At 39.8% G+C, this 17,660-nt stretch overlaps 1 protein-coding gene across 2 annotated transcripts in view; it reads right to left on the reverse strand.

The window, feature by feature from the left end:
• LOC311131410 (WD repeat-containing protein 18) overlaps nucleotides 1-17,660 on the reverse strand; it is a 115,094-nt gene that overhangs the window by 21,039 nt on the left and 76,395 nt on the right. For both annotated transcript variants that reach the window (XM_084164376.1, XM_084164377.1), the window contains one exon: nucleotides 1,026-1,192. In XM_084164376.1, coding sequence (XP_084020502.1) covers nucleotides 1,026-1,192 — 167 coding nt within the window. The remainder of the gene's footprint in view (nucleotides 1-1,025; nucleotides 1,193-17,660) is intronic.

A 17,660-nucleotide genomic window follows, 5' to 3' on the forward strand; every position in this document is an offset into this window, starting at 1 on the left:
TCTTGTGAGCAGAAACTTGAACGAGGCTGTATCCTTACAGTTTTAGACAGTAGCCAATAGGCTATTGTGGCTATTTAAGCGAAATGTAGGCCTACCAACAAAACCAATGGAGCAAATCCCATAACATTTTCACATGGAAATAGCTTTTGATTTCTATGATATAGCCTACAGTAGCCTGTATGCGGTGTTCAATGCAGGCCTACATCGCATGAGACTTAAAAAAAATGGTTTTATATTATGAAGGGCTTGACATTAATTAATGATGTTTTACTTTGTCTGTAACACCATGGGCAAAATAGATGACTGTAAATTGCATTGTGTTGTATAATGCAAGAAACCACTTTACAAAATACAATTAATTATTACCATACAGAGAATTAGACAACGTAGGCTAGCCATCTGCATATTGATTTATTTGCATATTCAAGATTATCTCAAAATACAACACTGCCCCTTTAATTAAGACATAAGCTTTTAACCTGACTGGCTTTTCAAAGACAGCTTGAAATGTAGCCTACACATGTTGTGCTATTGTAGGAAGCAGTAACTCCCCATTGCTGACCTATACTTATCTATAACTGGGCTAATAACTCGCGAACTAGCAAATATATCAACAAATGTGCACACGCACGGCTCTGCGCTCTGATATGAACTGATCTGAAAATCCCATTCACTCGCAGTGATTGAAAGACTGCTCATGGCTACCCACGCCAATAGAATTATACTCCATTGCACTCTGGCTCTGCCTACAACAAAATCACACACTCAATCTTGCAAAGTTCAATTTGTTTTCGTTTGTTGCATTGAAAAGGGGCTGATATAATGTTGATTCGATCACAGAAAAAAACATTGATCTATATAGTGGAAACTAATGGGGCAAACTCAATGAAGTTCAATCTCTTGCATTTCTTCTGCGCGGCAGTCCTGGAGGCTGTGCGCAGCCTCGCACGCGCGCAGCTTAGAGGGAACATTGGTTGTGACTGACCTGGGTGGTGTACATAGGTACCTATGGGGCAGTGACTGACCTGTGTGTGGGGGGCCAGACGCAGGCACACTCCTCCGGTCTCCACGCCCTCGCCGTGCTCTGAGGGGTTGAGGTGGCGGCTGAAGCGGGGCAGGGGGATGCCCGGGCGGCTGTCAGGCAGGAACATGTTGGCAGGGGCAGGGATGATGAGGGCATTTGTTACTGGACCTGAGAGAGAGAGAGAGAGTGTTACAGTAGTAGAAATAGTGAGGAGAGAGAGGGGCACAGAAAAAAAGGGTAGGAGGGAGGGAGAGTCAGAAAGAGTGAGAGGTGAGGAAGTAGAAAAGGAGTGAGCGAGCGAGAGAGGAGTAGGAGTAAGGCGAGAAAGGGGCACAGGCAGAACAGGCGAAAGGAGGGACAGTTGGAAAGAAAAAGAGATGATGTAATTATCTAAGTGGTGGAGACGTTTTCTTTATGTGCTCCATCATCCCCCCTCGGCCCACAACCCTTTGACTGGCCTTCCTTACTTATTCATTCATAGGCAAGGCAGAGCTTTACTTTCTAAAACATAAAGAATAACTTTCCGACAAAGCCCACTTCCTGTCAATATTTATTTTACGATGCCAACACTTACATGAGCTTTAGTGCTCTTAAACTCAAACTCGACAGACAATCTTTTATTTGCCTATTACTGTCAGTCTTCCACAAGCAGCCAACAAATCATCCGAATTGGCCATCTGTCCGCCAGGATAAAAACATCGTCCCCAGGGTATTGGTGGCTGGACGAGGAGGGGGGGTTTCAGCAGGGGCATCCAGGTATCTTCTGCATGCCCCGAATCGAGCGCTACTTCACAAGAAACTAAATGGAGAGAATAAAAATTCGATGGGGGCTCTGACACAGACTAATTCCAACTGATGGCCTTAGGTGAGAACCATCTTAGCTCAGAGTGGACCATAATCACAAATCATTGCGCCACTGAGATCCTATGGTGACACCTTTTTCACATTACCAAAAGAGCAAAAAAGGCCCAGGCTAAAATAGAGTTGCAATACACTAAGTCAGAATGGATCTAATATATAATAAACCTAGGCTGGGTTTATCTATTATTAAACACAAAAGCTACGTTTTAAGTGAGAAGTAGGTAGGTCTGAAGCAGAAAAAGAAAGGACATTAACATGAGCCCCACAAGGCCTACTTCACCCATGCTCTACCAAGGTTTTCCAACACACAGCTATTGTACTTCAAACAATGTGTAGGCAAGGTTGCAAAGGATTCAAACCTTTTCAAACAGCCTAATTCATACTCTTAGAGGAGGTGCTCCCACAATAATGTGATTTATACTACATACAATATAGACCTGGGCGACATGGACAAAAATCCATATCGCGATAAATTGCCTGAATTGATGAGATAACGATAAATAGAATGACACGTTTATATCAATGCGCACCACATTTTATTTTATTTTAATTATCCTTTAAACTAGTACTACTAGTTTGATGGTTGCAGTCATCAATTGTCCTATTAACAATCACCCATATTAGCAAACTTATTTCATTTTAAATTTCACATTGCTTTAGTATAGGATACTTATCGTAATGAACGACATCAACAAAATGCTTGCGATAAGTGATCGGTAAGGTCGGTGTCGATAATTTTGGGTTTATCATCAGTGTTTACTCTATATTCATTTAGCAGCGGTGGGCCACCGCGGCTAAATCGTTGCCGCTAAATACAATAAAAAATAAATAATAAGAAAATCATTTTCGGGATGGTAAAATGTTTTCAGTGTAAACTTAAACGACTAAAGCCAGATATAAAGTATGTAGAAAATATAATGGAGCTATATCTTTGTTAAATAAGATCACCTTTGAGAACTAACAAGCACAAAAATAAAAACTAGACATTCAGGGAGAATCGAAAATTCAAAAAATATCATGGCATTGATTTCGTTGTTTGAGTCACTCAGATGGCATAAGAAAACAGCATAAGCCATGTCAAAATGTGTAGAATTGCAGGAAATTAGCCTTAAAACAGCAACATTCTATCTCCGAGAGGAGGGCCTTTAACATATTAGATCGGAGACCGCACCATTGGCCATGCCCACTACAACGGTATGATACAGTTGAAGTCGGAAGTTTATATACACCTTAGCCAAATACATTTAAACTCAGTTTTTCACAATTCCTGACATTTAATCCTAGTAAAACTTCCCTGTCTTAGGTCAGTTATGATCACTACTTTATTTTAAGAATGTGAAATGTCAGAATAATAGTAGAGCAAATGATTTATTTACGCTTTTATTTATTTCATTACATTCCCAGTGGGTCAGAAGTTTACATACACTTAATTAGTATTTGGTAGCATTGCCTTTAAATTGTTTAACTTGGGTCAAACTTTTCGGGGAGTCTTCCACAAGCTTCCAACAATTAGTTGGGTGAATGTTGACCCATTCCTCCTGACAGAGCTGGTGTAATTGAGTCAGGTCTGTAGGCCTCCTTGCTCGCACACGCCTATTCAGTTCTGCCCACACATTTTCTATAAGCTTGAGGTCAGGGCTTTGTGATGGCCACTCCAATACCTTGACTTTGTTGTCCTTAAGCCATTTTGCCACAACTTTGGAAGTATGCTTGGGGTCATTGTCCATTTGGAAGACCCATTTGCGACCAAGATTTAACTTCCTGACTGATGTCTTGAGATGTTGCTTCAATATATCCACATAATTTTCCTTCCTCATGATGCCATCTATTTTGTGAAGTGCACCAGTCCCTCCTGCAGCAAAGCACCCCACAGCATGATGCTGCCACCCCCGTGCTTCACGGTTGGGATGGTGTTCTTCGGCTTGCAAGTATCCCCTTTTTCCTCCAAACATAATGATTGTCATTATGGCCAAACAGTTCTATTTTTGTTTCATCAGACCAGAGGACATTTCTCCAAAAAGTACAATCTTTGTCCCCAAGTGCAGTTGAAAACCGTAGTCTGGCTTTTTTATGGCGGTTTCAGAGCAGTGGCTTCTTCCTTGCTGAGCGGCCTTTCAGGTTATGTCGATATAGGACTCGTTTTACTGCGTGATCCCATGGTGTTTACACATCGGTACTATTGTTTGTACAGATGAACGTGGTACCTTCAGGCGTTTGGAAATTGCTCCCAAGGATGAACCAGCCTTGTGGAGGTCCAAATTTTTTTTGCTGAGGTCTTGGCTGATTTCTTTTGATTTTCCCATGATATCAAGCAAAGAGGCACTGAGTTTGAATGTAGGCCTTGAAATACATCCACAGGGATATCTCCAATTGACTCAAATGATGTCAATTAGCCTATCAGAAGCTTCTAAAGCCATGACATCATTTTCTTGAATTTTCCAAGCTGTTTAAAGGCACATTCAACTTTAATATAATAATAATATGCCATTTAGCAGACACTTTTATCCAAAGCGACTTACAGTCATGTGTGCATACATTTTTACGTATGGGTGGTCCCGGGGATCGAACCCACTACCCTGGCGTTACAAGCGCCATGCTCTACCAATTGAGCTACAGAGGACCACAACTTAGAGTATGTAAACTTCTGACCCACTGGAATTGTGATACAGTGAATTATAAGTGAAATAATCTGTCTGTAAACAATTGTTGGAAAAATTACTTGCGTCATGCACAAAGTATATTTCCTAACCGACTTGCCAAAACTATAGTTTGCTAACAAGAAATGTGTGGAGTGGTTGAAAAACTAGTTTTAATGACTCCAACCTAAGTGTATGTAAACTTCAGACTTCAACTGTACATCAGGTATGATATGGCAGACATACTTGCCGTCTTATAACCTTAATACATATTTTATAATAGCGTAAAATAACATGTGAATTTGATATTAAGCCAAACTTTAAAATCCCAGTTTAAAAGGAAAACACAACTCAGACCAAACTGATAAATCAATAGATCTGAGTTTCTGAGCTTCAGTATATGCAGTAGTATGTTACTCAATAACACTATAGATTTGAACATATACAGTACCAGTCAAAAGTTTGGACACACCTACTCATTCAAGGGTTTTATTTTTTTTAACAATTTTCTACATTGTAGAATAATAGTGAAGACATCAAAACTATGAAATAACACATATGGAATCATGTAGTGACCAAAAAAGTGTTAAAGAAATCAAAATATATTTTATATTTGAGATTCTTCAAAGTAGCCACCCTTTGCCTTGATGACAGCATTGCACACTCTTGGCATTCTCTCAACCAGCTTCACCTGGAATGCTTTTCCAACAGTCTTGAAGGAGTTCCCACATATGCTGAGCACTTGTTGGCTGCTTTTCCTTCACTCTGCGGTCCTTACTCATCCCAAACCATCTGAATTGGGTTGAGGTCAGGTGATTGTGGAGGCCAGGTCATCTGATGCAGCACTCCATCACTCTCCTTCTTGGTCATATTTTTTGACTTTTTTGTCATTTAGCAGACGCTCTTATCCAGAGCGACTTACAGAAGATGTTTCACCTTGTAGGCTAGGGGATTCGAGCCAGCGACCTTTTGGTTACTGGCCCAACAATCTAACCACTAGGCTACCAGATGTGCAATCTACTTGACTGGTCCTTGAAGGCATAGATAACTTTCTTATATTTCGTCCGTCCTAGCTGGCTGCAGGACAGCACTCATTAGTCGAGATTAGTCATTTCACAATGTCTGTTTTCATTAGGTCATCAACATCCATTTGGAACATCCCTCATCTCACTATTAGGTTGACATTAATCAGCTCGGTATCTCTACGCTGTACGCATATCCATTTGTTCTCCGGTGCAGGGTAAGAGAAGGTAATCAGGATAATCTGACAAGTTACGTGAATAAGTCTTTGGGTGTTGTAGCCCAGGAGTAATCATACTTGACTTCAGTGAAAATGGTCAAAACATTGCTAGCCATTCTAACTTTATGATAAGAATTGTCTTTTTGGCAGCATTAAATTAGTCTGCAGCTATCCTTCCTACATCACATCCTCATTTAAGTCCCTGAGGTTAGAGAGGAGGGGAAAGAAAGAAGGAAAGAGAGAGTGAGTCAGAGATAGAAAATAAAAATGGAATCATTCAACTGAATGTAGGATGTTGCATTAAACGTCATTGCATATGCAAATACAAATTAACTTCCTGTCTCTTAAGAAGACGCTAAACACGGACCCAAAAAGTGCCTATTGGAACAAATTGCCAGTCATGTGTTGGCATAGTTGGCTGAGCTTCACTGTAAAAATGTTGCAGTCAAGAAGACAAATAACTCAATAAAAACAAAGGTTCCCTCAGTGCGCCCATGCAATCTAATTAACTGGCCCCGCTTAGTTAGCTTCATAGACTGAAAAATAAACACCAGTGGAAAAGACAAAGTATTCATGAGTAGAATATGGACATCTTGAGGAAGTGTGTACTGTACACAAGCTGACGCTCGTAATTCTAATCTATCGAGGGCAGATAAAACACCCAATGGATTTATGCTACTCCTTAAAGGGTGTATATGAAACATTTTAACAGGGCAAACTGTTACAAAACAACTCAACCACCGAGTAGCCTATTCACAACCAATAGCAATCTAATTTCACCTAATTTTAAAACTACTTTTTAAGTGCATTTTTAGAAACATTCTGAAACAGTTGGATTTCTGTCAATTGCTCTGTGACATCACTAGGGGAACCACTGAGTGCACTGGCCATAGAACATATCGGTGTTATCTCTATGGCACTGGCACCGCAAACATGTTCAGCATTTTAGATAATGTAGCTATCCTATGACATTATTTTGCAACAAAATGTTCTGACACAATCAAATTACATGTCACAACAGTTTCAATAATTTACAGATGTCCATGTCGATAGCGTGATAAATAGATGACAAGGTGATTTGCAAGGTATTGGCCTATTCATCACTGAAATGGGCCGATCATAACAGCTGTAATATCATAATAATAACAGTAATTTTGTAATGTAAAACATTAGAGGCAGGGATGGATTGATCAGAGCTTGTTCATTCAACAAACAACCCGTTAGCTGTCGAATTCAATGCCTATCCAGGGGAGCAGCCTGCCTAGGGCTGTGGCGGTCATGAAATGTTGTCAGCCAGTGATTGTCATGCAAATAACTGCCAGTCTAATGGTAATTGACTGTTAAAATAAATATGTTCAGCATCTCCGGCTTCCACGCATAGCCTACAAGCCACTGATGCGGACGTTTGGAACATCTACATTTAAAAAAGTCATAAATCCATTTAATATAGCCTACACCATCACAATAAATCCATAACTTATTTTAGGCAGGTCGAAATAAACATTATGATGTGAAAATATAGCCTATTTCAGAAGAACAAAATAGCATATTCTGAGTCCTCATGTTAGGCCCTGATCTGGCTATGCCATATGGCTGTTGGCTACACTAGTTCATTTAGCAGGCAAGATTTGCTTATAATTCCCGTGGTATTATTTTATGGTAAGACCAATACAATTCAACATAGCTGAATAAAATAGAAAGGATATTTTTCCAAATGATTTCCGAGGGAGTGCGCACATGCGGGTATTCTGTGTTGAGCGGTATAAAGAAACAGGTCCTCCTATATGCTTAATTTAGAGTTATTTATGCAACTTAGTTGTGATACAAACATTAGGCTATATGTTTTGATTTGTAATACATTCTAAGGCTGCATGATGCTGCTCTAATGATGATCTGAAAAAAGTTCTGCTCCGTTTCTTGCGCAGGCTGCACACACTTCATCAGTCTCTCATTCAAAATTTGACAAGCACTTGATAATATTCAAAACTCTGTTTTCACACACGATTGCACAATGACTGGGCTTATAAGAACACGTTTCACTAGGCTCTCTGTAGGCTATTTTTACAATATATATATGTATATATATACAGTGGGGGAAAAAAGTATTTAGTCAGCCACCAATTGTGCAAGTTCTCCCACTTAAAAAGATGAGAGAGGCCTGTAATTTTCATCATAGGTACACGTCAACTATGACAGACAAAATGAGAAAAAAAATCCAGAAAATCACATTGTAGGATTTTTAATGAATTTATTTGCAAATTATGGTGGAAAATAAGTATTTGGTCAATAACAAAAGTTTCTCAATACTTTGTTATATACCCTTTGTTGGCAATGACACTGGTCAAATGTTTTCTGTAAGTCTTCACAAGGTTTTCACACACTGTTGCTGGTATTTTGGCCCATTCCTCCATGCAGATCTCCTCTAGAGCAGTGATGTTTTGGGGCTGTCGCTGGGCAACACGGACTTTCAACTCCCTCCAAAGATACATGGCCCCATTCATTCTTTCCTTTACACGGATCAGTCGTCCTGGTCCCTTTGCAGAAAAACAGCCCCAAAGCATGATGTTTCCACCCCCATGCTTCACAGTAGGTATGGTGTTCTTTGGATGCAACTCAGCATCCTTTGTCCTCCAAACACAACGAGTTGAGTTTTTACCAAAAAGTTCTATTTTGGTTTCATCTGACCATATGACATTCTCCCAATCCTCTTCTGGATCATCCAAATGCACTATAGCAAACTTCAGACGGGCCTGGACATGTACTGGCTTAAGCAGGGGGACACATCTGGCACTGCAGGATTTGAGTCCCTGGCGGCGTAGTGTGGTACTGATGGTAGGCTTTGTTACTTTGGTCCCAGCTCTCTGCAGGTCATTCACTAGGTCCCCCCGTGTGGTTCTGGGATTTTTGCTCACCGTTCTTGTGATCATTTTGACCCCACGGGGTGAGATATTGCGTGGAGCCCCAGATCGAGGGAGATTATCAGTGGTCTTGTATGTCTTCCATTTCCTAATAATTGCTCCCACAGTTGATTTCTTCAAACCAAGCTGCTTACCTATTGCAGATTCAGTCTTCCCAGCCTGGTGCAGGTCTACAATTTTGTTTCTGGTGTCCTTTGACAGCTCTTTGGTCTTGGCCATAGTGGAGTTTGGAGTGTGACTGTTTGAGGTTGTGGACAGGTGTCTTTTATACTGATAACAAGTTCAAACAGGTGCCATTAATACAGGTAACGAGTGGAGGACTAAGGAGCCCCTTAAAGAAGAAGTTACAGGTCTGTGAGAGCCAGAAATCTTGCTTGTTTGTAGGTGACCAAATACTTATTTTCCACCATAATTTGCAAATAAATTCATAAAAAATCCTACAATGAGATTTTCTGGATTTTTATTCCTCAATTTGTCTGTCATAGTTGACGTGTACCTATGATGAAAATTACAGGCCTCTCTCATCTTTTTAAGTGGGAGAACTTGCACAATTGGTGGCTGACTAAATACTTTTTTTCCGCACTGTACTAGCCTGTCCACTTTGTTCAGGTGTTGAAATCAATTGGCCTACCTTATTTCTCAGAATGAGAACGAGTTGCTAATTCCTTATATAATTGTGTTTTATGCTTATTGCACATTTATAAAACACTGACTAGACAGCTAGCGGTCCATGGCGCGTTTGGCCAAAACTCAGCATTAATTTTCCAGAATCAAATGTTCATTGACACTCCAGTTTTAGTAGTGTCTGCTTTGTGCACAATGAGTAGTTTAGACATAAACAGGGTATCATTAGAGAGTTTACCTTCTCCTCTATTACAGTAAAATAATGCTTTCGGTGTCCATATGACCGATTCTGTTGGACCAAACAGCAAATAGGGAGTTGAAACCGCTTGTCAGAGAGGAAGTAGTGATCTCTCATCTTTGTTGTTGTGAATGACAGGGGGAGGGGCTTGGTGTGTGTGTGTGTGTGTGTGTGTGTGTGTGTGTGTGTGTGTGTGTGTGTAAACAGAGTGGAAGAGGCAAAGTGAGAGGTTTCAATCGCTGCCTGCCTTCGGGACAACAACTCCCATTGTTAGGGCAGAGACATGAGCATCTCGTCATTATATACAGATCTCTGGTGTAAATGGGAAGGTGCGCACAGAACAGAAGGAGCGAAAGAGATGAGACCAAAAAGACAACATGAGAACAAGCAGACATAAAAGCTCATAAAAATGAACTTGATTTTAGCGATACATGACCTGTTGAAATTAATTTGAATTAATGAGCTAGGCCTAAATGAGCTTGGTGAATTCTTCAACGCTGATTATTATCCAACAAAGTAGGTAAGGTTATGGCCACCAATTTAGCTCCTGACTGTGCATGCTTGCATTGCATGATCAATGTTGCAAATGTGAAGCGCAACCCATTGATCATATAGGCCTGTCACACACGTGGATGCTCAAAATAGAGATGTATTCTTATTTCTAGAATCAGATACCTATATGAATGAACAGACAGGTCCATCTTAATTCTGGTATTAGGTAATGGGCTATTTCTATGGCCTCTGTTATTGTAATATGCTGCAGTTGATTGACTGGTTCCCCGAGTAACATCAAAGTCCATTGTTTCAGAATGCCAAACGTCCAAAAGTATTTTGCAAAATGTTGGTTTGAAATTCATAGTTTATTTTTTGGGGTTCAAATGTTAATAAATAGAATGAAAAATAATACTATGGTGCCTGGTGAAGGGTTTCTTTTTCCACTACCGCTTGTTTGATATATATACACACACACACCCTTTAAGCCCATTCATAACTGTAGTTTCTAAATATCGACTTTCTCTGGGCCTGTCAAAACAACGCCACAATCTATAAACAACCCTGACCGGCTGCTCCTGGTTGAAATAGCAATTATGAGTTTGTATGGAGAAGCAAACAAATCTTTGACGTACAGTTGAAGTCTGAAGTTTACATACACTTACGTTGGAGTCATTAAAACTTGTTTTTCAACCACTCCACAAATTTATTGTTAACAAACTATAGTTTTGGCAAGTCGGTTAGGACATCTACTTTGTGCATGACACAAGTAATTTTTCCAACAATTGTTTACAGACAGATTATTTCACTTATAATTCACTGTATCACAATATTAGTGGGTCAGAAGTTTACATACACTAAGTTGACTGTGCCTTTAAACAGCTTGGAAAATTCAAGAAAATGTCATGGCTTTAGAAGCTTCTGATAGGCTAATTGACATAAATTGAGTCAATTGGAGGAGTACCTGTGGATGTGTCTCAAGGCATACCTTCAAACTCAGTGTCTCTTTGCTTGACATCATGGGAAATCAAAAGAAATCAGCCAAGACCTCAGAAAAAACATTGTAGACCTCCACAAGACTGGTTCATCCTTGGGAGCAATTTCCAAACGCCTGAAGGTACCACGTTCATCTGTACAAACAATAGTACGCAAGTATAAACACCATGGGACCACGCAGCCGTCATACCACTCAGGAAGGAGACGCGTTCTGTCTCCTAGAGATGAACGTACTTTGGTACAGCCGAAGAACACCATCCCAGCCGTGAAGCACGGGGGTGGCAGCATCATGCTGTGGGGGTGCTTTGCTGCAGGAGGGACGGGTGCACTTCACAAAATAGATGGCATCATGAGGAAGGAAAATGATGTGGATATATTGAAGCAACATCTCAAGACATCAGTCAGGAAGTTAAAGCTTGGTCGCAAATGGGTCTTCCAAATGGACAATGACCCCAAGCATACTTCCAAAGTTGTGGCAAAATGTCTTAAGGACAACAAAGTCAAGGTATTGGAGTGGCCATCACAAAGCCCTGACCTCAATCCTATAGAAAATGTGTGGGCAGAACTGAAAAGGCGTGTGCGAGCAAGGAGGCCTACAAACCTGACTCAGTTACACCAGCTCTGTCAGGAGGAATGGGCCAAAATTCACCCAACTTATTGTGGGAAGCTTGTGGAAGGCTACCCAAAACGTTTGACCCAAGTTAAACAATTTAAAGGCAATGCTATCAAATACTAATTGAGTGTATGTAAACTTCTGACCCACTGGGAATGTGATGAAAGAAATAAAAGCTGAAATAAATAAATAAATATTCTGACATTTTCACATTCTTAAATAAAGTGGTGATCCTAACTGACCTAAGACAGGGACTTTTTACTAGGATTAAATGTCAGGAATTGTGAAAAACTGAGTTTAAATGTATTTGGCTAAGGTGTATGTAAACTTCCGACTGTACGTCCTCAGATGTACTCAGATTCAACTGAATTGTGTGAAAATGTGGCGTTTTTTGCGATATGTAATTAGGGCTGTTACACAATATTGACTGTGTTAACGAAACAGTAATCTCCATTGAGATAGGCCACTATTGTTTTATCTCTATGGTAATCACACTTTAACTACATTTCAGACAAGTTATAGGACTTGTTCAGCACCAGTACTAGAGGGAATCTGTAACAATTAAAAATCTAGTAGATGTAATGTCAGGGGCGTCACTTTTCAGAGGAAATCCAAACACAATACAACTAGAAGGATGGGTGTCTGTACTCTGCATTTATCAAAGTAACGTTGAGGGCCAGCGGAAAAGGAAGATCACGTCAGTCGAGTGTAGTCGGCAAATGCTAGGAGGAGCATCCGATTCAGACAATCGGAGTAGTGGATCAGGCCGGGGTCTTGTTCTCATCTTTATACAGTAAACAAACTCACCGATGAAGCCTTTGCCTCATCTGACTCGGAGCCTTAGATCAAGCCATTCCTCCTGTACTGATGCGTTCCAGCACAAATCATCAGAGTACAGCCGCCATCGATTCGGGTCAGACGGATATTTTCCCATATTGATTAAGATCGCAGAGTCTCCTCAGAGAAGAGAATGTCATTATTTTCCCTTGACTCCTCCACTTTTTCCTGTGTGCTACCCCCCAAGCTTCCACCTCCAACCAATAGGATTAAGGCTATAGACTGTTAAGTAGTCCGTATTCTTCATAATGAATATCATTATGACCAAAATGTCTGATTCATAATCATGATAAGTTATCTGAGGGCAGAGATTAGGAACAGTAGGAGGAGACCATAGGAACAGCTTGGGGAATCCTACGCACTGACTTTTTCAAAAATGTTGTTACGTTACAGCCTTATTCTCTCAAAAAAAAAATATGTCCTCATCAATCTACACACAATACCCCATAATGACAAAGCAGAAACAGGTTTTTAGATTTTTTTGCAAATGTATCAAAAAAGTACTGAAATATCATATCTACATAAGTATTCAGACCCTTTACTCAGTACTTTGTTGAAGCACCTTTGGCAGCGATTACAGCCTCGAGTCTTCTTGGGTATGACGCTACAAGCTTGGCAAACCTGTATTTGGGGAGTTTCTCCCATTCTTCTCTGCTGATCCTCTCAAGCTCTGTCAGGTTGGATGGGGGCGTCGCTGAACAGCTATTTTTAGGTCTCTCCAGAGATGTTCGATCGGGTTCAAGTCCAGGCTCTGGCTGGGCCACTCAAGGACATCCAGCTCTAGGAAGTGTCTTGGTGGTTCCAAACTTCTTCCATTTAAGAATGACGGAGGCCACTGTGTTCTTGACAACCTTCAATGCTGCAGAAATTTCTAAAAATGTCTAAAAACCTGTTTTTGCTTTGTCATTATGGGGTATTGTGTGTAGATTGATGAAAACAATTTATTTAATCAATTTTAGAATAAGGCTGTACTGTAATAAAATGTGGAAAAGGGGAACGGGTCTGAATACTTTTCGAATGCACTGTATGTGACAATAAATCTCCAAACCCCTTACAAGGTGGGTGCGTCCCTCCCACACTGCCGATTGACTGCAGTAAGGCATACACACACAAGACAATGTGAGTCAGACATTGGCACAGCAATAACGTGCTACAGGGCTTGGCTGGTGTAAACTGTATCCCACTATGCCCTATGCCGTTCAACACACAAAACAGACACTATGACTCAGATGGTTATTAGATATGCCAAAACCTTCAGGCAACAGTTTTTTTGTTGAGAATCTGATGCCTTACATACTATCTATCTGCAATGTCTCATTTACAAACTAGAAGCATCAAGTTGATTTTCACCCATGGCTAAAGGTTGAAATGATTGATAGCCTTCAAATGTTTTTGGATGATTCTTTATTGATGATCAACCTTTTTTCCCCTTGTTACAGGCTGTCATCCATGCTAGATCAAACAATGATACACAAAGTTAGGCCAGATGTGATGTTAAATGTGGATTTATAAGGCCATTTTCAAGGGGTTAAAGGTCAAATCCGTTGAAAATAGGTGTAATGGAAATAGTAATAGATTTAGGTCAAATATCCTGAAATTCTCAACAAAAACTGAGTGTACTATCAAACATAAACACTAAGACTATAGAATGGATGCATTAATAGTTACTTTTCATACATTAATTATGCATTAAGACATGGAAATATACAGCAAATAAGAAAGGTCTGATGTTTTCAGCTACAGTTGTGGTCTGTAGCGCCACTAAGGACCATTCTCAGATGACGTAGACCCTCAGAAAACTGCAGGAGACCCCGCTGAACCAGGAAAACTTTACCTCGTAAGAATCTGACTTTCTGGGCCAGAGATATTGAAACAGTAACGTCATTTTTAAGGGGTAAAATGTACATTAAGTATCCAAATATGGGCGGCAGGTAGCCTATCGGTTAAGAGCGTTGGGCAAGTAACCGAAAGGTCGCTGGTTCGAATCCCTGAGCTGACAAGGTAAACATCTGTCGATGTGCCCTTGAGCAAGGCACTTAAGCCTAATTGCTCCTGTAAATCCCTCTGGATTAGAGCGTCTGCTAAATGACTAAAATGTCAATAGAATAGTCACAGATTCTGACCAACTTTACTGAACATATCAATATAAAACGGACTATTAAATCATACATACATAGACTTGGAGTTTATACATTTATAGTTACCTTTGTCATAATTATTATGCTTTAAAGTCATGCATATAACATAGGAAAAGTATATTTTCCATCATTTTTGGTCAAACTTGGGCATTAGCGAACGGAAATACCTTTCTCAGACAGTGTAGTTCCCTTCTAACTACTCAGAAAGACACTTTTTTGAGGTAATGATAGGTTTCTGCCATATTCACTAAATATATGACTAACATCTGAATCTATACTTAAAATATACATACAGTGCCTTCAGAAAGTATTCACACCTCTTGACTTTTTGTTGTGTTACAGCCTGAATTTAAAATGGATTACATTTAGATTTTGTGTCACTGGCCTACACACAATACCCCATAATGTCAAAGTGGAAGTATGAAGTTACTACACCCAGTCACTACAAAGATACAGGCGTCCTTCCTAACTCAGGTGCCGTAGGGCAAGGATCATCAACTAGATACAGCCGCGGGACGATTTTTTCTTGAGCAGATGGTCGGGGGGCTGGAACATAATTACAAATAATTTGTAGACTGCAAATTAACCGCAAGAAGCCCAAACAGATATATTGGAATAAAACATAATTTCAAACCTTGCTTACATTTGTTTATGATCACGTGTCCCTCTATTATTTGTGGAAATACTTGGGAACGGATTTCCCAAATGAAAATCACTTGAAGCTGATTTCCTGGTGTTTTTACAGTTTAAATAAACCACCCGCGGGATGCCAGTTGGGGAACCCTACCGTAAGGGAAGGAAACCTATCAGGGATTTCACCATGAGGCCCATGACTTTAAAACAGTTACAGAGTTTAATGGATGTGACAGGAGAAATGTTTTAAACCGCCTCACATTCTGGAGGATTCTATTTAACGCAACACACTTTACTTGCTGACAATGTGATATGCATTATACGGCTATTGTCAATTTAGACAGATTTGACCAATTTAGTCAGACTCATTATTTTCTCTGAATAAAATATCACCAATATACTAACAAAATTGGCAGTATTGTGATACTTACAAAATCAAATTCCTATGCTAAGATCTGAATAGCAGTTTGTCTGAGGTTGTGTGAGTGCATGGAAGATTCTTTCAAACATTCATCAAGGTAAGATCGATCGTAAATAGAAAATATATTCTATTGCAATCATACTGTGAAATTAACGCAATCAAGCTTTTAGTGTATGTGAGCAACAGCACAGACTATACCTCCCTTAGTTACAGTATCAATCTAGCTACTGTACTCAATTCATTTGGAATTGGGGAATTTGCTACAAATCCAACATTTCTCATTGTTATTTTTAATGGGGTAGAAATACTACTAGGTACACAATATAATATCAACCTGAAATATATATATATATATATATATATATATATATATATATATATATATATATATATATATATATATATATATATATATATATATATATATATATATATATATATATATATATCTCTCTCAGTGAAAATGATCAAAATTGATCACCATATCCAAATGTCTGTTTTCTGTATCTACACGTGATTTGTTAAATATTCAATTAAGATGCTAATAGTTGGCCATGCATAACAGATTTGTCTTTTGTTTTTATCATGACAAGTTGCAGAGGGTGGCTAAATTCCCATAGAATGGTACCACAGAGCACACGTCACCAAATGCTTTAGAAATTGCACTGCACACACTGCCCTATCCCACCTGGACAAAATAAATACCTATGTAAGAATGCTATTCATCGACTACAGCTCAGCCTTCAAAACAATAGTGCCCTCCAACCTCATCACTAAGCTGGTCTGAAGAGGTCTTCACGAATATACCTGAACCCGATTACCCGAGATTTGACCGGGTAACCGACTGTCGGAGCCAGAATTCTGTAGTGATCCGAGTCGGATCACGCTCGGTAGCCACGGACCTCGGATCTGTCTGAAAAATATGTGAAATACTGACCAGATCCAAAATTATATTTGAAGAAGAAAAAATACTAATAATATTGCCTAAATATCATCTATAAATAACTTTAGCTACACATGGCAGAGTTGATTCAGGTTCTTTCAATATATTAATCTTTCTCCTCCGCCTGTCTGCCTCTGTCTGGCTTGAGCTCTCGCTACCTCCAGCGCCAATGAAACATCGTTTCAACTGGGCCCCGGTGGGCCCTCACTACCTCCAGCGCCAATGATGCGCTCGGGGACAGACACAGCTGTATTTGCACAAGCAGAAGTGTTCAGATAGCCTATTTTATGACCAGTTTCCACTGGAGATGTAGGGTCAGAAAAATGGTGCTAATTCACACCGAGGCGTGTTGGAAAGATTTTTCAAACAGGCCTACAGTGAGGAAAGATTTACAATGGATGAAAAACAATATTGACTTTCTGTGTGAGGTACAGCTGCGCGGCCGAAGTGGTGGTGAGTTAAATCAGAATTTCTAACAGATTTCACCAAATGGGAACTGTTAGAGCTATAGCCTACATTTGAGCACAGGCCAGGTAGGCTACTTCTATGTGTGCTCAAGCAAAGAATATACAGTTGTGGTCAAAAGTTGAGGATGACACAAGTATTGGTCTTCACAAAGTTCGCTGCTTCAGTGTTATGAGATATTTTTGTCAGATGTTACTATGGTATACTGAAGTATAATTACAAGCTTTTATTGACAATTACATTAAGTTTATGTAAAGAGTCAATATTTTCAGTGTTGACCCTTCTTTTTCAAGACCTCTGCAATCCGCCCTGGCATGCTGTCATTTAACTTCTGGGCCACATCCTGACTGTTGGCAGCCCATTCTTGCATAATCAATGCTTGGAGTTTGTCAGAATTTGTGGGTTTTTGTTTGTCCACCCGCCTCTTGAGGATCGACCACAAGTTCTCAATGGGATTAAGGTCTGGGGAGTTTCCTGGCCATGGACCCAAAATTTCGATATTTTGTTCCCCGAGCCACTTAGTTATCACTTTTGCCTTGTGGCAAGGTAATCCATCATGCTGGAAAATACATTAGTCTGAA

This window comes from Coregonus lavaretus (genome assembly GCF_964263955.1).
Source record: "Coregonus lavaretus genome assembly, chromosome: 6".
NCBI classification, from domain to species: Eukaryota; Metazoa; Chordata; class Actinopteri; order Salmoniformes; family Salmonidae; genus Coregonus; species Coregonus lavaretus.